Here is a 24525-nt window from a genome sequence, read left to right as displayed (position 1 = left end):
AAATGCCCTTTGTTCTGGTAGTTCTCAGCATAAATGCCTTTTCAGAGGAAATCTGAATGCAGAGAAAATTAAAACCACTTTCTTATGCACAGTCATGTACTGTGCAGCATTATTTGTGATCTTGGAAAATTGTGAACAACCCAGGTGACCCAAATTGGTGAATCTTAAAATGAATGGCTAAATGTGTAAATTCCAACTGATGAAATATTTTTGACCATACTAAATTATTTCTAATTTTAAAAAGATGAATATTAACATAAAAAATGTAAAAATATTTTAACATGACAGAATATGAAAGTCTCAAATGAAAAGTCCATATCTTATTTAATGGTGAAATGCTAGAAAAGTTTATTAGAGCCAGGCGCAAAATAATAAAGATAACTACACTGTTACCACATTTATCATTGTTCTAGGCATACTAAAATAGAAACAAAATTAAGAAATAAGTATTGGAGTTGCCATTATGGCTCATCAGTAGTAAACCTCACTAGTATCCATGAAGACTCGGGTTCGATCCCTGGCCTTGCTCAGTGGCTTAAGGATCTGGTGTTGCCGTGAACTGTGGTGTACGTCTCAGATGCAACTCAGATCTGGCACTGCTCTGGCTCTGGCATAGGCCTGCAGCTGCACCTCGGATTTGACCCCTAGCCCGGGAACTTCCATATGCCATATGGGTGCGGCCCTAAAAAGACAAAATTTTTAAAAAGAAAGAATTGTTGTAGAAATTAGGGGGAGGTGTCTAGATTGCAATTTTTGTTAGTGTTACTGCAAGTTATACAAGGTAAAAAAGAAAGAAATTTTTGTTAGTGTTACTGAAAGTTATACAAGGTAAGAAAGATTATGTTAAAAAAGAAAGAAGTGTTGTAGAAATTGGGGGGAGGTGTCTAGATTGCAATTGTTAGTGTTACTGAAAGTTATACAAGGTAAAAAAGATTGTGAAAAAGTCAACATGCAAACAATAGCCAATTAGAAATTATAATGGAAAAAATCTTATACACAGAAAAAGGTTAAAAAACATAATTAGAAACAAGTGCTATTGATAGATATAAAAGATTTGAATAAATAAATGCTATAACCTATCCTTGAAAACATGTCACTGTCTTTTAATGAATAAATGTGTAAATTTATGCTGATCCTAATAATACCACAAGAATGGGTTTTACGCTAACCAAGCTGATCATAGTGTGGGAAAGTTAAGGTGGGAAACCAGCCATAAAAACTCTGGAAAAATTCTGGACCTTCCCTGTAGGCCACCGTTTAACTACACAACATTGTCACCGCTATAGATCCAGTTCAATCCCTGGCCCAGGAACTTCCACTTTCATTGGATGCAGCCAACCAACTTTATTTAAATAAATTTAAATACTTTATTTAAAACTTTATTTAAAAAAAAAAATTCCGGAAGAAGTGACTGATAAAGGGGCATTCGTATTAGTATATATGTAGTTTTTCATTTTTAAAATGTTTCTATTAAAACATTCCCATGATGATTTCTGCCGTGGAGTAAATTGTACGCTTGGACCACTAAAACTTTTTTTTCTCCCAGCACACCTGCCACATGTTGGAAATTCCCTGGCCAAGGATCCAAACCCATGTTGCAGCTGTAACCCGAGCCACAGCTGCGGCAACACCGGGTCCTTAACCCATTGTGCCACAAGAGAACTTTCCACTAAAACATTTTTACCACACTTCCCACCCTAAGATATTTCTGGTTTCATATTAGTCCATTTCTTTAATTCACTATCTGCTCTTATTTTTTAATTATTTATTTTTATTGAAGTATAGTTGATTTACCGTGTATTAGGTATACAGTGAAATTACTGTTTTACTATACACCTTTCCAGATTCTTTTTCAATATAGATTATCACAAAATATTGAAAATAGTTCACTGTGCTATACAGTAGATCCTTGCTTATTTTATATATAGTAGTGTGTATCTGTTAATCAAAAATTCCCAATTTATCCCTCCCCCCTTCCCCTTTAGTAACCATAAATTGGTTTTCCATGTATGTAAGTCTGTTTCTGTTCTGTAAATAAGTTCATTTGTGTTATTTTTTTTTTTAACTTTGTTTTTCTTTTGTTTGTTTTGTGTTGTTTTTTGGCTATGCCTATGGCATGTGCAAGTTTCCAGGCCAGGAAACCCATACCACAGCAGTGATAATGCCAAATCCCTAATCACTAGGCTACCAGGGAACTCCTGAATTTTTTTAGATTCCAAATAAAAATGATATATTTGTCTTTGACTGTCTTCAGTTAGTATATTAAGCTCTAGGTCCATCCATGTTGCTGCAAGTGGCATTATTTCATTCTTTTTTATGGCTGAGTAATATTAGTGTTGTGTGTGTACGTACCTCATCCTTTTTTTTTTTTTTTTTTTTTCTCTTTAGGGCTGCAGATATGGCATATTAAAGTTCCCAGGCTAGAGGTCAAATCGGAGCTGTAGCCACCATAGCCACAGCAACGCAAGATCCTTAACCCACTGGAGTGAGGCCAGAGATCGAACCCACATCCTCATGCAGCCTAGTTAGGTTTGCCCTGCTGAGCCACGACAGCAGTTCCACGTGCCTCATCTTTTTATTCATTCGTCTGTCAGTGGACATTTGGGTTACTTCTGTGTTTTGTCTGTTGTAAATAGTGCTGTTATGAACATTGGAATGCATGTATCTTTTTGAATTAGAGATTTCATCTTTTCCGAATATATGCCCAGGATAGGATTGCTAGATCATGTGGTATCTCTATTTTTCGTTTTTTAAAGAATATCTGTACTGTTCTCCACAGTGGTTGCACCAATTTACATTCCCGCTAGCAATGTAGAAGGATTCCCTTTTCTCCACACTCTCTCCATCATTTACTCTTTGCAGAATTTTTCATGATGACCCTTCTGACCAGTGTGAGGTGGTACTTTATTTGTAGTTTTAAAATTCATTTCTCTAATTATTAGCAGTGTTGAGCATCTTTTCATGTGCCTGTTGGCCATCCATATGCCTTCGTTGGAGAAGTGTCTGTTTAGGTCCTCTGCCCATTTGTTGATTGGGTTGGGTTTTTTTGTTATTGAACTGTATAAGCATTTTGTGTATTTTGAAAATTACGCCTTTGTCAGTTGCATAATTAGCAAGTATTTTGTGCCATTCCATAGGTTGTCTTTTTGTTTCATTTATGGTTTCCTTTGCCATGCAAAAGCTTTTAAGTTTAATTAGGTCCCATTAGTTTCTTTTTGCCTTTGTTTCCATTTCGGTAGGAAATGAACCCAAAAAACTATTGCTGCGATTTATGTCAAAGAGTGTTCTGCCTATGTTTTCCTCTCTGAGTTTTAATAGCATCTGGTCTTATATTTAGGTCTTTAATCTATTTTGAGTTTATTTTTGTATATGCTATTGGAGGATGTTCTAATTTTATGCTTTTACTTATAGCTGTCCAGCCTCAGTATATTTTAAAGCATATTATAGAAATATAGCAATTAAAGCAATATGACCACAGCATATAAATTAGTAGAATTAGAATAATTACAGACCCAGATTCTCCACAGATTAATTGGATATTCAAAGTTGCATTTATAATCAGCAGAGAAAAAAATGTTTTGAGTCAGTGAATTTGTTGAGATAACTGAATAGCCATCTGAAAAAAAAAAAATTAAATTGACTCTTTACGCCAGTTTTTGTACACCTTCACCGAGTGGGTAAGTGACAAGGTTTGCCAAATGTTAACAAAGCCAATCAAAAGGTGACATCAGCCACTGTAATATAACCAGCCAGCATTATGCATAGATGGATAGGTAGGGAGATAGAGATACATAGATATAATAGATATTATATGAATAATTATTTTTCATGGCCAGATCTTTGGTGTACATTTGTTGTAGTAGTTGTTGTTAGTTTTTTGCTTTTTAGGGCTGCATTCTCGGCATATGGAGGTTCCCAGGCTAGGGGCCTAATCGGAGTTACAGCTGCTGGCCTATGCCGCAGCCATAGCAACACCAGATCTGAGCCACATCTACGATCTACACCACAGCTTATGGCAACGCCAGATCCGTAACTCACTGAGGAAGGCCAGGGATCGAACCCACAACTTCATGGTTCCTAGTCGGATTCATTTCAGCTGCGCCATGATGGGAACTCCCCTTGGTGTAGTTTTTCTACTCCAGTCTACCCTTTTTAAAAAAGCAAAAAGTAAAGGGGAGGGGAAAGGAATGGGATGGACTGGGAATTTGGGATTAATAGATGCAAACTATTCCCTTTGGAATGATGAGCAATGAGATCCTGCTGTATAGTACTGGGAACTATATCTAGTCACTTATGATGGCGCATGATAATGTGAGAAAAAAGAACGTATATATGTATGTGTGACTGGGTCATTTACTCTACAGTAGAAAAGTGACAGAACACTGGAAACCAGCTATAATGGAAAAAATAAAAATCATTATAAAACCAAAAAATAAATAAAATAAAATAAAAATAAATAAAAAAGCAAAAAGGCATGTGTGATGCTGTTAATATAACAGAACCAGGAGTTCCCTGGTGGTTCAGGTTAAGGATCTGGTGTTATCACTGCTGTGGCACAGGTTTGATCCTTGGCCGGGGAACTTTTGCATGCTTTGGGTACAGCCAAAAAAAAAAAAAAAAAATTTAGGAGCTCCTGTTGTGGCTCAGTAGTTAATGAACCCAATTAGTATCCATGAGGACACAGGTTTAATCCCTGGTCTCACTCAGTGGGTTAAGGATCCAGCATTGCTGTGACCTGTGGTGTAGGTTGCAGACGTGGCTTGGATCTGGCATGCCTGTGACTGGCATAGGCCAGCAGCTACAGTTCTGATTGGTCCCCTAGCCTGGGAACCTCCATATGCTGTGGGTGTAGCCCTAAAAAAAAAAAAATTTTTTTTAACTAAAATTAAAAATTTTTAATCAATCCCACTCCTGGGCATCTGTCCAGAAAAAAAAAAAAAACATAATTCAGAAAGATACATGTGAAGTTCCTGCTGTGGCACAATGAGATTGGCAGCATCTTGGGAGCACTGGAATGCAGGTTCTATCCCAGCCCAGCACCTTGGGTTAAGTTTCCGGTATTGGCAATGGCTGTGGCTTGGGTGGCAGATGCAGGAAGCTCCATATGCTGTGGGGTGGCCCCCCCCCAAAAAAAAAACACACATGCACCCCAGTGTTAGTTGCAACACTTTTTACAGTACCCAAGATGTGGAAGCAACCTAAATGTCCCTTGAAAGAGGAATGGATAAAGAAGTAGTGGTACATATATGCAATGGAATATTACTCAGCCATAAAAAAGAGTAAAAATGCCATTTGCAGCAATATGGATAGACCTAGAAATTAGTATACTAAGTGAAGTTAGAGAGTGAAAGACATCATATGATATCACTTATATGTGGAATCTAAAAAAAAAAAAAGGATACAAATGAACTTACTTGCAGAACAGAAACAGACTCACAGACTTTGAAAACAAACTTATGGTTACCAAAGGTTATGCGTGGGAGGAGAGGAATGGATTGGGGGTTTGGGATTGGCACATACACACTATGGTATATGGAATAATTGGCCTCCAGGGACCGGCTGTATCACACAGGGAACTCTACGCAATATTCTGTGTAGGAGAAGAATCTGAAAAGGATTGGATGTGTGTACATGTATAGCTGAATCACTTTTTTGTATAGCAGAAATTATCACAGCATTGTAAATCAACTATGCTTCAATAAAACTTTAAAAAATGGGAAAAAAAATGGTGGAGTTCCCATGTGGCACAGCAGGTTAAGGATCCGATATTGTCACTGCAGTGGCTTGGGCCGCTGCTGTGGTGTGGCTTCAGTCCTTGGCTCGGGAACTTCCATATGCTATGAGTGCAGCCAAAAAGAAAAGAAGTGAAAAAAGAAAAAGAGGTACCCTTGGCAGTGGAAAAACCTAGCAAATATCATCCTAACACAGTGATTAAATTTATCACCATCAGTGGCCAGCAATCCTTGCCTTTTGCTGTGATACACTGAAAAGGCCACAGCATCACCCATGTAATCTTCCCAACAGAAAATGTTTGCCTGAGTCTAATTGTGAGGAAACAATGATTGTTTTGGTCCTTGATGAGATCCTGAATTTAAGGAACTTTGAGGAAAAAAAATCTAAATTATATTAGGCATGAGACAGTAGACACCTACATATTAATGGTGTGAGTGTGAATTGTTACAACTTATTTGGTGGGTACTGCAGGTTAAAATTTAAAGTCCATACTTTCCATTTCTAGGGGCTTATCCCAGATACTCACCTATGAAGGTGCACAAGAAGCAAGCTGTGTGTGTGTGTGTGTGTGTGTTTAAAAAAGAATAGGGGAGTTCCCGTCGTGGCGCAGTGGTTAACGAATCCGACTAGGAACCATGAGGTTGTGGGTTCAGTCCCTGCCCTTGCTCAGTGGGTTAAGGATCCGGCGTTGCCGTGAGCTGTGGTGTAGGTTGCAGACGCGGCTCGGATCCCGCATTGCTGTGGCTCAGGCGTAGGCCGGTGGCTACAGCTCCGATTCAACCCCTAGCCTGGGAACCTCCATATGCTGCGGGAGCGGCCCAAGAAATAGCAACAACAACAATAACAACAACAACAACAAAAGACAAAAAAAAAAAAAAAAAAAAAAGAATAGGAAGGAATGCAGAGTTACATACTAATAGATTTTTTTTCCCACGTGATGAAACTGAATTGTCTTTTTTTTTCCTCTGTACTTAATTGAATATTTTCAAGTTTTCTGTAGTGAGGTTACAGTATTTTTGTTTTGTTTTGTTTTTTGTTTTTTTTGTCTTTTTGCTATTTCTTGTGCCGCTCCCGCGGCATATGGAGGTTCCCAGGCTAGGGGTCTAATCAGAGCTGTAGCCACAGGCCTACGCCAGAGCCACAGCAAGGCGGGATCTGAGCCTACACCACAGCTCGTGGCAACGCCGGATCCCCAACCCACTGAGCAAGGCCAGGGATCGAACCTGCAACCTCATGGTTCCTAGTCAGATTCGTTAACCACTGCACCACGATGGGAACGCCTCTTTTTCTTTTTTGACTACCCCACAGCGTATGGAGTTGCATAGCCAGGGATCAGCTCTGAGCCACAGTTGCAACTTACACCAGATCTTTAACCCACTGTGCCGGGCTGGGGATCAAACCATGTCCTAGTGCTCCAGAGATGCCACCAATCCCATTACGCCACCAATCCCATTGCGCCACAATGGGAACTCCAGTGTGGTTCTTTTTTTTTTTCATGCTTAATAATCTTTTTTACCTATAGGAATTGTTCTGTGCTGCCTTTCTCACCCCCCCTTCAAAGAGTAGAAAAATTTCACAGATATCATTGTTTCATAATCCGTATGTAAGTATCATGAGGCTGTGTTACATCATTGCAACAGGAACAGGTATCCTTATGCTGGAGGAACATTCCAGAGGGAAGTGAAAGGTAGGTGGACCCCACCAGCCGCAATGCCTTTCTTTTTCCATTGTCATAGTTTGTAATTTCGTTTCAAGCTGCTGGCTTCTTTAGTAAAGTATCAGGCTGTTTTGATCAGGCAGTACTTCATGACCCTCCTTTTTTGTATTTTTTTAGGATAACTGCACAAAGACTTGCTCACTTAAATAAGTGCTTGATGAACTTTAAGCTAGGGAATTTCAGCTATCAGAAAAAACCTCTGAAGTTGGGAGAGCTTCAAGGGAATCACTTCACTGTTGTTCTCAGGTAAAGAGAGTCTGTGAGTAGGAATGTGGACCGGGGAGGGTCTTACTGGGTCACCATGAGTCTGTTTAGAACAGTTGTTGACCCCAGTGAGCTGGCACTAAAGTCATGGCAGCGAGAAGTTGGAATGAGGCTAGGAGAGCAAATACAGCTGTCCTAACATATCCACACCTCTAAAAACTCAGTACCACCTTTGGAAAGAACCCCTCTCTTTGAAATACTGTGTTGAAAGACAACCTGTGGAGTTCCCATCATGGCTCAGTGGTTAACGAAACCAACTAGTGCCCATGAAGACGTGAGTTAGATCCCTGGCCTCGCTCAGTGGGTTAAGGATCCAGTGTTGCTGTGAGCTGTGGTGTAGGTCACAGATCCGGCTCGGATCCCATGTTGCTGTGGCTGTGGTGTAGGCCAGCAGCTGTAGCTCCAGCTCAGCCCTTAGCCTGGGAACCTCCTTATGCCGAGGGTGCTGCCCTAAAAAGACAAAAGACCGGGAAAAAAAAAAAAAAGACAGCCTGTGATCCCACTTGCAGTACCTAGAATGGGCAAACTGACTGCCATAGAATAGAGGTACCCAGGGTGTGTGTGGAGGGCGGCTGGAGGAGTGGAGAGTTTCAATTTGGGAAAACGATAAAGTTCAGGAAGTAGATAGTAGTAAAGGTTGCAGAACATGGTGAATGTACTTAATGCCACCATATTGCATATTTAGAAATGGCTAAAATGGTAAATTTACCGTTGTATATATTTTACCTCAGTCTTTTAAAAGGGCAGTCCTCAGGAGGTAAAAGGCTGCAGGGAAGAAAGGAAAGGCCAAGTCATGTCCCTTATGATAGGTATCTGTGAATGTGTTTGTTTGACTGTAAATATTTTTTTCTGGATAATTTGGGCTCCTGTAGAAACATAACAGGAACTGACGATCAAGTGCAACAAGCCATGAACTCACTCAAGGAAATCGGATTTATTAACTACTATGGAATGCAAAGATTTGGAACCACAGCAGTCCCCACTTATCAAGTGGGAAGGTTTGTATCTCGTTTCTTAGCTTTTGTCTAAAAGAGCTCTCTCATAAAAAAGCAGGGTTTTTTGGTGGTGGTGTTTTTAATTATTTCTAGATTTTCTCATGGAAATCTGGGCCAAGTGAAGCAGTGTGTCTCATCCAACTAACTGATCTGCAGCCTCCTTCTAATAAGTTTTGTTCTGTTTTATGATAATACATACACAAGGTAAAAAATAAGTCAGAGTTCAAAAGGACATAACCTGAAAAGTAAGTTTTTCTGTCTTCCCTGATAGCCCATCCAGGGATTCTATTTTATTTTAATTTTTACAGATAAATCGTGGCTCAGTAAGTGATCCAGCAGTAGCATTGGAGTAACTCGACCCATAGTAGCCTGAAGGAGGTGGTGCAGTTTCTGATCGCTGTTAATATGTTTCTTAAACTTGCATCTTTCCTTTATCTACCCTCTCAAGGAAGTAATTATCAAATAAAGTTTATTTTGAGAACTCTCTGTTTAGCTTTTAGATAGTAGCAAATCCCTCTAGGGTAAGATCGGTTGGGAATTCTGTCAATGAATACTTGAATTTGTAAACCTACTTATGCTATCCTGCTGTCCAGCAGAGACTGTGTTACATAAATAATTATTCACCTAGCAGTTAGAACTGTGAAAGTTTGAATTGGAAGTGACAGAGATTATTTAGTTCACATTTTTCCTGGAGCTTCAAACCCTTCATTTTAGCAAAGATATAATCTTGGCTTAGGGAGGCTGCCTGAGCTTACTAGTTGATCAGCTACAGTCCTGAGAATAGAGATCTTCTTGACTTCCAACCCATGGTCTCAGCAGGTTAAGAACCCAGCATAATGTCCATGAGGATGTAGGTTTGATCCCTGGCCCCACTCAGGGGGTTAAGGATCCGGCATTACCACAAGCTGTCGTGTGGATCACAGATGTGGCTCTGATCTGGCATTGCTGTGGGTGTGGCATAGGCAAGCAACTGCAGTTCCAGTTCAACCCCTGGCCCAGAAATTTTCATATGCCACAGGTGTGGCCGTAAAAAGGGGAAAAAAAATCAGTATTACTAGATAATAAAAGATAATAATTTCAGTCTTTCTTGCTGATACTCAGACCATGTTGATGATGAAGATGCTAATTTTATTATGGACAGAATATTTAAGAAAAGGTTTTATCACCCTTTGAATTTGTAGTTAATTTGACAGAAGAGCAGCCTTTGGAACTGTAAATTTTACACTCCAAAGATAATGTAAAATAGCTAAAGAAAATGAGATTAGTAGTTCCCATTGTGGTACAGCAGAAATGAATCCAACTAGCATCCATGAGGATTCAGTTTCGATCCCTGGCCTCTCTTGGTGGATTGGGGATCCTGTGTTGCCTTGAACTCAGTGGTGTAGGTCACAGACTCGGCTCAGATCCCACGTTGCTGTGGCTGTGATATAGGCTGGCAGCTGTAGCTCCAGTTCGATCCCTAGCCTGGGAACTTCCATATGCCGTGGATGTGGTTCTTAAAGAAAAAGAAGACGGAGAAGATGGAATAAATCCTCATATATGTGGTCAAATGATTTTTGGCAAGGGTGACAAGATCATTCAGTTGCAGAAAGGACAACTTTTCAACAAATAGTATTGGAGAAATTGGATATCCACATGCGAAAAAAAAAAAAAAAAACCAAAGTAGGATCCTTACTTTTACACCATATTTTTAAAAATTTGAATGGCTCGAAGATTAAATGTAAGCACTACAACTTTTCTTTTTGCTTTTTGGGGCCAGACCCATGGTATATGGAGGTTCCCAGGCTAGGGGTCTAATTGAAGCTACAGTTGTCGGCCTACGCCAGAGACACAGCAACGCCAGATTCTTAACCCACTGAGTAAGGCCAGGGATCAAACCCACAGCCTTGTGGTTCCTAGTCGCATTCGTTTCTGCTGCACCATGACGGGGAACTCCAGTAAGCACTATAACTATAAAATTAGAAGAAAATATAGGGGGGAAAACTTCATGATATTTAACTTGCCAGTGGGTTTTTTGGGTATAACACCAAAAGCACCAGCAACAAAAGGAAAAATTAAATACGTTAGACTTCATCAAAATTTAAAAGCCTTTATGCACAAAGGCCACTGTTAACAGAATGAAAAGGAGCTGGGGTAGGGAAACAAGGAGTTAATGTTTGATGTGTACAGAATTAGTTGCAGAAGATTAAAAAGTTCTGGAGGCAGATGGTCTTGATGGTTATACAACAATGTGAATGTACTTAGTACCACAGAACTGTACACTTAAAAATAGCTAAAATGATACATTTTATGTTGTATATACTTTATACAATTTAAAAAAGAAGGTAGAAGAAGGAAAGATAATATAAGAAAAATAGAGAACATCTTAATGTGTAGTGGGCCAGATAGGATGGCCTGTTGTAAACCAGACAGGTCCATCTTTAAGACGGTGCTGTATGCTGAACCTTCACATGTATGGTAGTATCTTAAAGATGTTAAGAAACTTAAATGTATTACACTGGGTGTGGGCAAACTTTTTCTGTAAAAGGCCAGGTAGTAAATATTTTGCCTTTGTGGGCTGTAGAGTATTTGTGGCAGCTACTTGGCATTGCCATTAACACTGAGAAAGCAGACAGAGGTAGTATATAAATTAATGAGCACCACTGCTTTCCAATAAAACTATTTAAAAAATCTAGTGGCCAGCCAGATAACGAAAGTTTTTGAGCGTAGAAATCTTTTCCCATGCTATCTGGCACACCAACACCTAGTCCTGAATTAGTACTATACTCTTTTTGGAAATGAAGGCCTAGCCAGCTTAATAATGTATCACTCAGGAGTATATTTAAAGATGGATAGAGCATGGCTTATTCCAGGACTTCAAGAATGGTCAGGAAGATGGAAATGCTATAAAATTTGGTTGTGATGATCATTGTACAACTATAAATAGTAGTAATATTCATGGAGTAATTAAAAAAAAAGAATGGGATATCTATTAATGTAATTCCTTGCATTAGTAGATTAAAAATCCATATGATCTCATCAGTAGTTAAACAGCATTTTATAAAATTTAATACACAAATATCTCATAGAGATTAACTTAAATATAAAAAATAAAAGCTGTGATTAACTAGAAAGACAAAAAAATTAGTAGAAGGGATTTTTGTTTTCTTTTGATAGGGAAGGCCTTTTTAAGACGCATGACTCCAAGACCAGAAATCTTAGCCAGGAGTTCCCATCATGGCTTAGTGGTTAGCGAATTTGACTGGGAACCATGAGGTTGTGGGTTCGATCCCTGGCCTTGTTCAGCGGGTTAAGGATCCAGCGTTGCCATGAGCTGTGGTGTAGGTCGCAGACGCTGCTCAGATCCCGAGTTGCTGTGTCTCTGGCATAGGCCGGCAACTGTAGCTTCAATTCAAACCCTAGCCTGGGAACCTCCATATGCTGCAGGAGTGGCCGCAGAAAAAGCAAAAAAAAAAAAAAGAAACCTTAACCAGAAAAAAAATGTTCAGATATGATACACAAAATAAAATCTATGTGTGGCAGAAGATAGTATGATAAAAGTTAAAGGAAAAATTGCATGCACTGATAAGTCTTTAAACTATACTCCGAAGTGTTAATGGTGTTTGTTTTTTAGAGGTTAGATACTAGGTAACCTTCTTTCTTACATACTGTTTAAATTTTTAGGAAGCATGTGTAACTTGTAATCAGCCAAAGTAAAGGTACTTCCATTTTGGCAAAAATAATAGAGAAAAATAAATTGTATTTATTCTGTTTACTTAAGCAAGAAAGTGTTTAACATAGTGGAGTAGTTTTTTGAGAAGTTTCAAATAAGTTTTGGTATATAGGTGTTCCCTGGTGACCTAATAGGTTAAGAATCTGGTTTGGTCACTGCTGTGGTTTGAGTTAGATCCCTGTCCTGGAAACTTCCACATCCCACAGGTGAGGCCAAAAGAAAAAGTTTTGGTATATAAAGACTTAACTTTGATTAATACGGAGAATACCATGTATGAGAGCTTAAAGCATGACTAGATAGTTTTATACTATTACAGCATTTTAAAACTGTGAAATGATACTGTATGTTATGAATAAACATTATATTAATTTTCTTCTAAGTTCTTTTGACATTTACATTTGAAATCTGTATCATTAGTTTTTCTGCTTACTTTTAAGTTTAATAAAATATATAAAGTTAATATGGTTTGTTGACTCCACAGATTTGGGAAGATAAAATTCATCTTAATGCAAAATTAAGTAAAATAAATGCTATTTAATTTTAGAGCTATACTACAAAACTCCTGGACTGAAGTCATGGATTTGATATTGAAACCCCGTTCTGGAGGTGAGAATGAAAATCGTCTCAAGGAAAAAAAAAAAGAATATATGACTATATATTCATGGAATTGCTTTGAGTAAAAGTATAGGTACAAATTGGGGTTATTATTTCAGAATTTTTAAAGATTTTTTTAACAATACAAAGTATAGTTTATATACTGAGTTCTGTTGTGGTGCAGTGGAGTCGCTGCAGCACCAGGATGCAGGTTCACTCTTGGTCCAGCATGGCAAGTTAAAGGATCTGGCATTGCTGCAGCTATGGTGTAGGTCGCAACTGCAGCTTGGATCTGATCCCTGGCCCAGGAACTCCATATGCTGCTGGGTGGCCATAAAAAGAAAAGAAAAACAGTGCAGTTTTTATCTTTATTTTTTATTCAAGTTTTATATATTCATTTGAGATTTATAATTTATATCTTATTTTCAGCCCTTCAGCTCATCTAATTTATTAATTTGTAAGTGAATACATTGATTTATTTCCTTTTCTCCGTGCATTACTAAATCTCTGAACATAAAGGAATCCAAACAGATTCCACTGGTGTTTAATTTGTTAAAGCACAGTGTAACAGAATATAAAAACTTGGCAGAAACACATTGAGGATTTTTAGTTTGAAGAGTTTGTTAAAAAAATTATTAAGTCATAGTGGGAGTTCCTGTTGTGGCTCAGTAGGTTAAGAACCCAACTAGTATCCATGAGGATGTAGGTTCGATCCCTGGCCTCACTCTGTGGGTTAATGATCCAGCACTGCCTCACGCTGCGGCGTAAGTTACAGACATCGTTTGTTTCTGGTTGCTGTGGCTGGGCTATATAGGCCATCAGCTGCACTTCCGATTTGACCCCTAGCCTGGGAATTTCCTTGTGCTACAAATACAGCTCTTAAAAAAAAAAAAAAAAAAAAAAATTGTAATACAGTATAAAAAAAAGTATTACCTTATAAATAACCAAAATATTTATGCACACTTTGGATGATTATTCACTTGTACATTAAAAAGAGATACGGTTGTCTATACTTTTATGAAGAGTTACTCATTAAATTTGTCAATACAGTAGAAACAGAAAGAGAAGAAAGAAAGCTTTTATCTGATGTTCAGTCATTGAGTCCTGGTATTGGTAGCATGTTGAAAGCCTTCTAATTGTGTAAATTTCCTGCCTTTACCATCTTTTAACTTTCTGATGGTTATTCTTAGGTGAGCAGAAGCTCTTCTATGTACCTGTGTGCTATTACAAATAGCATTTTCTAATGTTGTGTTCTCTGTGAAGTGTTTTAAGTTATGGAATCCTGTCCATTGGATAAATTGTTTAATCACAACTTTTTTTCCCCCAGCTGAAAAGGGGTACTTGGTTAAATGCAGGGAGGAATGGGCGAAGACCAAAGACCCAGCTGCTGCCCTCCGAAAACTGCCTGTCAAAAGGTGTGTGGAAGGGCAGCTGCTCCGAGGACTTTCAAAGTACGGAATGAAGAATATAGTCTCTGCATTCGGCATAGTGAGTGCAATTTATGAAGTCAGGCAATGACTTGAGGTGGCTTAATACTTATCTTTAAATGTTTTACTAAATTTCAAAAGAGCGGAAGGTTATTAAGGATCCTTTGGCGATCTCTGAGAGGTGTGTTGTTACCTGAGTGATCCTTGTTCAGACCCTGGATGGTGATGGGGAGGCTGGTGGGTACAGACAGTGGGGCAGTGATTATTAACTTGGAGTGCATGAGGAAAGCATCAGTGGAGTTCCCATCGTGGCGCAGTGGTTAACGAATCCGACTAGGAACCAAGAGGTTGTGGGTTCAGTCCCTGCCCTTGCTCAGTGGGTTAAGGATCCGGCGTTGCCGTGAGCTGTGGTGTAGGTTGCAGACGCGGCTCGGATCCCACATTGCTGTGGCTCTGGCGTAGGCCAGTGGCTACAGCTCCAATTGGACCCCTAGCCTGGGAACCTCCATATGCCGCGGAAGCGGCCCAAGAAATAGCAAAAAGACAAAAAAAAAAAAAAAAAAAAAAAAAAGAAAAAAAGAAAAGCATCAGTGTGGAAAATACTATCTACGAGGAAGTTTAATTTACATTAAGTATCTCAGTATCTGAGAATTCAGACCCCATCATAGAGTTCATTTCTTGGTCACACTCCAGCATCAGCACTGTAGCCTGCCTCAGTGAGAGGGATGCACAGTAAGTGGTCCAAACGACTACATTGTAGTGTGGTTTCTCTACAGTGATTCAGGAGTGGGTACCATCCTGGTAAGTGTAGTTGGTACTGATATTTGGATACCATAATCTTTATAGTCTATATGTAATACATTCCAGATAGAATGTATGTAATGTTAAGTCTTGCTTACTCTAGCCCAGATGTACAAAAAAAGCAGGATTCCTGCTGCATGAAATTAGTTGTCAGTTCAGTCACACAAGCTTTCTCCTTCTGTAGAATTATGCAGGAGAAAGCACTATTAGCTCTGTGATTGATGTGTCAGTTCCTTGTTTGAATCTGTAAGGTGTGAATTCCAGAGCACTTGCTTTCTTTACATAAGTGTTTGCACTGTGGGTACCAAACAGGAGCTGCTTCAGCTGCTGATTGTGAACACTCTTTAGGCTGAGGGGTTCTGTCTCAAAAATTGGTTGCTGTGTATCAGTCACTCTTTCTTTAGGCTCTTAAAAAATGGGAGGTTTCAGGTATGAATTTCTTATACTAGGGGCACCATTAAACAAGTGAGTTGTCTCAGAAAGTACAGTACTTGTAATATTCAGAATTTTTTTTCTCCTGCCTGTTTTTTTTCTTCCCTCAGATACCAAGAAATAATCGGTTAATGTATATCCATAGCTATCAGAGCTATGTGTGGAACAACATGGTGAGCAAGAGGATAGAAGAGTACGGACTGAAGCCTGTCCCTGGGGACCTTGTTCTCAAAGGAGGTAAAGGGCAGACACTATCCATACTCAGCCGGTTCAGCTATTTGACACAAGCGCTTAAAATCCAGCCTGCAAAAAGACAACTTGACAGAATGGGAGAAAATAGTTTCAAATGATGCAACTGACGAGAACTTAATCTCTAGAATATGCAAGTGACTTACACAACTCAACAGCAAAAAAGCCAATAATAACCCAATTGAAAAATGGGCAAAAGACCTGAATAGACATTTTTCCAAGGAAGAGGTACAGATGGCCAACAAGCACATGAAAAAATGCTTAACATTACTGATTATCAGAGAAATGCAAATCAAAACTACCATGAGATACCACCTCAGGCATAAAAAAGAACAAAACAAAGCCATTTTCAGCAACATTGATAGAACCAGAGATTCCCATACTAAGTCAAGTCAAGTCAGAAAAGGAAATACCATATGATATCACTTATATCTGGAATCTAATATACAGCACAAATGAACCTGTCTGCAAACTCATGGACATGGAGAACAAAATTGTGGTTGTTGGGGGAGTAGGAGAGAAAGGAGAGGGAGGGAGTGCAGGGGACCAGGAGTTTGGGGTTAGTAGATGCAAACTATTGCATCTGGAGTAGATAAGCAATGAGATCCTGCTGTATAGAATACAGAACTATATCTAGTCACTCGTGATGGAGCATGATGGAGGATAACGAGAGAAAAAGAATGTGTGTGTATATATGTGTGACTGGGTTACTTTGCTGTACAGTAGAAATTTAAAGACCATTATAAATTGACTATAATAAATTTTTTTTTAAATCCTCAAAAAATTAAAAAAAAAAAAAAAAATGGCCAGCAGAGTTCCCGGATGGCACAGTGGGATCCAGCATTGTCACTGCTGTGGCTCAAGTTAAAGCTGTGACGTGGGTTTGATTTCTGGCCCAGGAACTCCTGCATGCCTTGGGTATGGCTAAAAAACTTTTAAAGTTGGAGGGAGAATGAAGTACTTCCAGAATTCTAAGTATTCGCTAGACCCAGATTAAGGGTTTGGAAAGGGATTTTAGACAACATTTAGTTCAAGTCTCATTCTAGTTGAGAAAATGGAGGCCTAGAGAGAGCCAGGCACATATTTTCCAATCAGATGCATATTTCTCATTAAAGATAACAGATCCAAACCAGTCAGTCTGAGCTTACAATGTCCATTTCAAGTTTAGCAGACTGGGTTCTTTTTCATTATTTATTCTTTGAGCAAAATACATTCGTGATATCTTTCCAAAATAGTATTTTATGGTGGTGTTTGCTGAGGAAAAAGGCGCTCAAAGTAAGGATTCCTTTGCAGCTGAGAAATAGACTATTTTTAGTTTTCTGCTTTCTCTAAATCCATATTTATTTCTTGGATAGAATAGAAGAGACAAAAAGGCATTTTTCCAGATTAATTTCTTTAAGTTCCATAAACCACTGAACCTGTACCAGCCTACGTTTCTGACTGCTTAGATATGTGTAACTTTAAAAGATTGGGCTTGTGAAAATATTACTTGTATTCTTTATTTTTCTCAACTTATTCATTGTTATATTTTTCAGCCACAGCCACGTATATTGAGGAAGAAGATGTTAATAATTACTCCATCCATGATGTGGTAATGCCCTTGCCTGGTTTTGATATTATCTACCCCAAACATAAAAGTAAGTTCTTTGTGTGGGTAAAATACTTAAAAAGTCTAGCATAATTAAGCCACTGTCAATCAAGAAGAGAGAGAGGGGAAAAAACAATTAGTATTTTAAGTTTAAATTTTTTTTGTCTATACCAACATGTGGCAGTTCCTGGGCTAGGGATTGAACCCATGCCGTAGCAGTGACCTAAGCCACTGTACCGACAGTGCCAGATCCTTAACCCACTATACCATAAGAGAACCCCAAGTATAATTTTAAAGCTTTGATTTCTAGCCAATTTGAAAAAAATGTTTAGATTTCAAAAATACATAAACCTTGTTTATTTATAGAGCCCTTGAAATGGATGCATTCAGTGGATGGTTTAAATTGGGACACCAGATGGAGCAGGTATCAGTTGTTACAGTGTTGGCATTATTATTATTGTTTCTGTTATTATTGGCACATTTAAATTTCTGAAATTCAGTGATTCTTGGGAAGGATAGAAGGGTTTGGAGTCATTGAGAAAGCGAATGGGTAATTCTACTTGGACATTGCTTCTTTTTTTTTTTTCTTTTTAACCATTTAAGTAACATCTGCTCATTGTGTTTTATAAATCAATGGGCTTAGAAGTTCATAAAGTGAAAATTTAGAATTCCCTACCCTTATTTCCCATTGCCCAGAGGCTGCTAGAACTTACTTCTTCACCTTCGTGGATGCCATTTTGTAGAGGGAATTGGGACTTGTATCATTCAAAGATGCAGAAATTGAAAAAGAGAAAGAGAACGCATGGAACCAACCTGGTGGAAATGACCCTGGAAGTTGATTCCTCACCAGGACTAGTCTGTAGGAGGTGTTTCCCTATTAAAACATCTTTTCTCTCAAGAGGCCAGAATCAGTTTGCTTATTGTTACATTCTTTGAAATTACAGAATGATTAGGATTAACACCCTTCTTTGATTAGGCAGATACTGATAAAAGAGTCAAGTGGTAATCTGATACTTACGTGTTGACTAATTTATTCAAATTGTTGTGTGACCTTGGAAAGGACTAGAGAAGAGGAGGGAGAATGAATAAAGGCAGTAGCTGGGCCAAGGTGTGTCTGTGTCTGTGTGTGTCCGTCCTGCCTGTGCTGTGTGGATGGCAGTGAGGAACCCAGGGGACCACTACCAGGAGCAAGAAAAGGAAGGTTCCAAGGTGCCTGGAGCCACACTTGCCCTCTTTCCAAGAGAGAAAAAGAAAGCATTCTTCTTTCTTGTACCTCTCGAGATCAGAAATTTGGTCTAGTACCAGTTAAAACACACACATAGCCCAGCCTTTGACAAATCTTGTTCATGGAGACCTTGCAGCCAAGACAGGCTCACAGGCTGGCTGGGAATAGTTCAGGCAGGTGGATTCAGAGCATGGCTACACTAGGTGTCAACAGCACTCGATTAGGGACCCCTCTTGTCCTCATAAGTGAATTGAGAAAAAGTCTGTCTTTGACCTTGTTATCCCTAAATTTTTTAAAGAATGACCTGAATTAAAAAAAATATTTATTGGCGTTCTCACTGTGGCGCAATAGGCTAAGAATCCTCCGTTGTCTCTGTGGCAGTGTAAGTTCCATCCCTGGCCCGGCACAGTGAGTTAAGGATCTGGCATTGCCGCAGCTGGCATAGGTCTCGGCTTTGGCCCTGATTTGATCCCTGGTCCAGGAACTCATGTATGTTGCAGGTGCGGCCAAAGGAGGGGAAGAAAATCTGTCTACTATGTTTGCAAATAGTATAACCCCAAATAGTTAATATTAATTATATGAAAAATTAGTAAGAGGAACTGCATGGACATATGTATGGGATTTAATAGAGTTAGATGTAAATTCTCAGGTTTTGTTCAAAGATCAGATGTCTAGATGGAATAGGTCAGTTTGGTGGTAGTCTCCCTAAAAAGTATCCAGCATTACTATTAACAGAAGCCTCTTTCCCCATGGCAGATGAGGGCCTGGTGGGGGTACAGAAATGTTGAAGGAGGGACAGTTGGGGGAACCACTGTTGGCCTAGAGAAGATATGGCTTGAAGGTCCAATACTTAGGAACACGTGGACGGGGATGGTCTGTGTTCCAAAACAGTCGACAGAAGCCACAGAAGACATATTTCAGCTGGCACAGGAAGAACTTTCTAATAATGAGTGTCTCACAAAATAGTAGCTCCCCTTAAATGGCAACATGCAAGCAGAGGCTGAACGACTGTCTCCCTGGTGTTATAAAAAAGATTCTACATCAGGTGCGAGGGTGAGCCAGATGGTATTCCCAGGTCTCTTTATTTTTATAGATTTATTTATAACTACCTTCTTCCAGAAAGAGTTTGAAGCTCTGTATATGGTTTCTCCTGAGCACATATAAATTGTAGTTGAATAACTTCTAGTGAAACGGTCTTTTTGTAGCTAGCTTGGGAAGCTTACACTTGTCTGGGTGCAGAGATAACCTGCAATTTGGCCAAACCTAAACTGGAGACCTAGTACTAATGAGTGAGTCATTTGAATTTCAACTCCAGAGAACAAGCTATATTGTAAATTGAGATGACTTATTTTGTTAAAGTGATCTAATTAAAATGATCTTACCCTCTTTGTAGTCTAGTTCCAGGTAGCTTGCTGGCATGTTGCATTTGAACTAACTTTTTCTGTTTTATATTAGTTAGTGAAGCCTACAGGGAAATGCTCACAGCGGACAATCTTGATATTGACAACATGAGACATAAAATTCGAGATTATTCCTTATCAGGGGCCTACCGAAAGATCATTATTCGTCCTCAGAATGTTAGCTGGTGAGTAATAGTCTGGTGTAAAATAGCACTGAATTACTGTGTGAGATTTTAAGCTTTTCCATCACATACATGTTTTCAGTGCTTACGACCTGGCATGTAAGTGGTGTTGTTAATACTCTTCTCACTACTGCTACTACTTGGTATTTTTCAAATTATCAAGAGATAAATGAATTCAAATATATCATGAAAGTGACTAAGTTTACATCTTATTGACATTAATTTTTTTTTTTTTTTTTGGTCTTTTTGCTATTTCTTGGGCAGCTCCCGCTGCATATGGATGTTCCCAGGCTAGGGGTCGAATTGGAACTGTAGCCGCCGGCCTACACCAGAGCCACAGCAACGCGGGATCCGAGCCGCGTCTGCGACCTACACCACAGCTCATGGCAACGCCGGATCGTTAACCCACTGAGGAAGGGCAGGGACCGAACCTGCAACCTCATGGTTCCTAGTTGGATTCATTAACCACTGCGCCACGACGGGAACTCCGACATTAATAATTTTTTTTTTTTTGGCCACACCCATGACATGTGGAAGTTCCCAGGCCAGGGCAGCTGCAGCAATGCCAGATCCTTAACCCACTGCAACACAGTGGGAACTGCAATGTTAGTAATTTATTGAAGAAATGTGCAGAGAATGAACTTTCACCTTATTTCTAAAAATGAGATTTGCAACTTATCTTCCTCAGAATTAGCTATGAGTTCCCAACACTGATCTGATTGTTTTAATATCATGTTTTTAGATATTAACCTATTTTAAAATATCTTAATACCTAGTGTTATATAAAGCTTTATTTGAAACCTGGACTAGTTGCCCACCTAGGAAATTCTCTCTTCCTTTTCTCCATATTCCCTCCTCATCTCTGGATTGTGGAAAGAGGGTAGCAGAGTTGGACTTGATCTTGGCCACTCCAGAGAGCAGTTCCTCACCAGTAACATGGTGTTGTTAGTGGTGAAAACCACTCGGGAGAAAATAAAAATGCTGTGATTAATTAAATTGCATCTGTGCCAGGTGAGGTTTACTACTTATCAACCACATACAAAAGGAATTTCCATCCTAGGGAAACATTTTATATCTTCTACATAGGCTGGCATCATCTGTCACCTTGCTGTATAGTATTTATAAATAAAATCTGGCCTTGATTCTGTTATTAAATAGTCCCACCTAGAATTATTTACAATATGCCTTTGTGTTTTCCTTGCTAAACAAATGGTGATAAGCAGCTTTGTACCTGTTATGGAGATTCATGTTCATACTTCTCTTATTTATATGCTTTGAAGGGAAGTCGTTGCATATGATGATCCTAAAATTCCACTCTTCAACACAGATGTGGACAACCTAGAAGGGAAACCACCACCAGTGTTTGCTTCTGGTAAGTTTACTCAGCCATTAGTTTGTGTCAACTTTGAAATGTTTTCTCTTACAAAAACATAGTGACAAAAAATAATAATCACCACCACCTCCCATCCACTCTATGACTTGTATTTTGTGTTTTGTCATCTTAGTTTTATGATTATAGCTGGAGGTCAGCGACTAAACCAGTATTTCCCACTGAAAATGAATGAATGTTTTAGAAGGTTATATTATCAGGTGATTGAATAGCCTCCTACCCCCATAGAGAGTTAACAAAGGTGAGTGAAAATCCAGCAAAAGAGTCTAAGACATTAAGTTGCATTTTCACTGTCAAATTCTTATTGCATTTTCTTTGTTTTCACCCTGTGCTGTATATTTTTTTTCCCTTTGTCTTTTTAGGGCTGCACCTGTAGCAAATGGAGGTTCCCAGGCTAGGGGTCAAATCAGAGCTACAGCTACAGCCACAGCAACAGAAGATCCGAGCCTTGTCTGTCACCTACACCACAGCTCACGGCAATGCTGGATCCTTAACCCAGTGAATGAGGCCAGACATGGAACCTGCCTCCTCATGGATGTGGGTCAGGTTCGTTCCTGCTGAGCCACGGCAGGAACTCCTATAATTTTTTTTTTTTTAATTTTACTTTCATTTCTCTCCTGTGCTCTTCTGTCATCCACCCTTTTTATAAAGGTTTCAGGTAGAATTACTGCAGAGATTCAGCTGCATCATTCACTCAGACGTCTCTGACTTTCACATCTCACTCTCTGAGGCCCCAAGGGAAGTAGGCTGAGGAAAGGAATGCAGTTCTTTTACTTGTATAGAGGTTATATGATTTGCCCCAGTCTGTCTTCAACTGCCTTTTCTGACTGTTCTCTTCTTTCTTGCTTGGCAGAAGGCAAATACAGAGCTCTGAAGATGGATTTTTCCCTTCCTCCTTCTACCTATGCGACCATGGCCATTCGTGAAGTGCTAAAAATGGATACCAGCATCAAGAAGCAGACCCAGCTGAACACCACCTGGCTCCGCTGAGACCTTTGTCCCCAGATTAGAAAATGCAGACAACTGGCTTCCTGTTCGTTTTCGTCTTAGTACAGACCGCTATATGGATTTTGGATCTTTGTAGTAAAAAACTATTTGTATTTTTTCAACTTTTTATTAGCTTACTTTGCAATATTTGTACATATATCCAAATCTTGGGGATCCTAATTCTAGCTCAGAGAATATAAATTAGTTAGACTATATTTCAGGTGCTTAAATCATAGTAAAATGTCTGCTTTACTGGCTTTTAATCATTTTAAAGAAATTTGATTCAAAGTAGCAGTTTTAGGTTTCACTACATTCTAAAAGAACAACAGGAGGGAGTTCCCATTGTGGCTCAGTGGGTTACACATCCAGCTAGTATCCGTGAGGATGTGGGTGTGATCCCTGGCCCCTCTTAATGGGTTAGGGATCCAGTGTTGCCGTGAGCTGTGGTATAGATTGCAGACACGGCTAAGATCTGGCATTGCTGTGGCTGTGGCTATGGCCACCAGCTGCAGCTTCAGTTAAACTCGCACCCTTAGAATTTCAGTATGCTGCAAATTCGACTTTAACAACAACAGCAAAAAAGAGCAACAGGAACTTTTAACACTTGCATGGATGGAGGACACAACAATGCATTTTAAGAGAAAACAAATTTTGATAATGGATAAATAATTAGGGTGACCACCTCCGTGAATGATTATAAGTATCTATGAATATAAATACAGTACTCATGCTTATTTACTTAAATGATGATAAAACATCCACAGGTTTATAAACACAAAAGTGAGTATCATTGTCCAGCTCATGTACCAGGTTCAGGTAAGTGTTTATAGACTTCCAGTTGTTATAGCTTTTGTTTGCATTTGTTGTTATGGCCTTCCAGGAATATTGTATCCTTAAGGCTTTTTTTCCCTTAATCTCAATATGTGCAGCTGTTTTTATTAGTTAAGGTCTAATTTTTACTCTAGGTGCCTTTTATGTTCAGAGTTCTTTCCACTGGACTGGTATTTGCCCAACAATAAAAAAGAGCAAAGAAGAAAACTTGAAAACTTACAAGGGCTTCTCCTGTCAGCAGCTACCCTTTGTTACCCACAGCTTAGGTATTTCCAGTTCTGGCCATGCATAAAACTTTTCTCTGGTTTGAGAGCATAATCATGCCTTTCCAAGGGTGTGCAACGTAATTGTACCAATTTTATTTTCTATCATTTCTAGAACCAAATATAATAAATATTTTTAAAAACTCCTTTCTACTGGTAATGTTAATAAATCATATATCACTTGGACCATCAACTGTTTTAGATATATCTATCTAAAACTGAATGCAAATGAGAATGTTGGCCCTGCTAAAGGCAAGGAACTAAGTGAATGAGTTATCCTTAGCAAAGATGTGACGTGGCTGGGTGTAAGATAATATGATGGAGGATCGAACGGTTTGTCTCATTGACCACGTTAGGCAGGATTCAAGATTACTCCTACAGTAGCACCACTCACCTGCCTTCCATTGTGCTTTCTGGGGTGGAAAAGAAAGGGCTGGAGAAAAGCTACCCTACCAGGAACATCGCACCATGGGAGTGTGGATGACACTCATCCTGTACCTGGCACTGGAAACAAGGTAGAAAACTACTTTTTAGCCCTAATATTTTAATGACATCACATTGCAGAGGTTAAAAAGCGATTAGAACTATCATGGTAAATTATGCTTTCAACTGGCTAGTTTCTAAAGAATCTTTTGCCCCAGAAGGGCCAAATGTATTAAGTGTATATAGGTCAAGTTGTACTTTTCATTCCTAGCAAGTTATTCTTCATTAGGCTGATTAGTGAGAAAGAATTTA

The 24525-nt window shown here is 39.1% G+C and overlaps 1 protein-coding gene across 2 annotated transcripts in view; it reads left to right on the top strand.

The window, feature by feature from the left end:
* The window catches only part of PUS7 (pseudouridylate synthase 7 (putative)), a 63211-nt gene extending 39274 nt beyond the window's left edge, over positions 1 to 23937 (top strand). For both annotated transcript variants that reach the window (XM_021102594.1, XM_021102593.1), the window contains 9 exons: positions 7568 to 7696; positions 8587 to 8712; positions 12966 to 13027; positions 14343 to 14503; positions 15786 to 15912; positions 17460 to 17561; positions 20193 to 20322; positions 21600 to 21691; positions 22563 to 23937. In XM_021102594.1, the coding sequence (XP_020958253.1) occupies positions 7568 to 7696; positions 8587 to 8712; positions 12966 to 13027; positions 14343 to 14503; positions 15786 to 15912; positions 17460 to 17561; positions 20193 to 20322; positions 21600 to 21691; positions 22563 to 22699 (1066 nt within the window). In that variant the 3' untranslated portion in view covers positions 22700 to 23937. The remainder of the gene's footprint in view (positions 1 to 7567; positions 7697 to 8586; positions 8713 to 12965; positions 13028 to 14342; positions 14504 to 15785; positions 15913 to 17459; positions 17562 to 20192; positions 20323 to 21599; positions 21692 to 22562) is intronic.

Source organism: Sus scrofa, chromosome 9 (assembly GCF_000003025.6).
Source record: "Sus scrofa isolate TJ Tabasco breed Duroc chromosome 9, Sscrofa11.1, whole genome shotgun sequence".
In the NCBI taxonomy this organism is placed as follows: Eukaryota; Metazoa; Chordata; class Mammalia; order Artiodactyla; family Suidae; genus Sus; species Sus scrofa.
The sequence above is the reverse complement of the archived record's forward strand: the minus strand, read 5'-3'. Positions and strand labels throughout refer to the sequence as shown.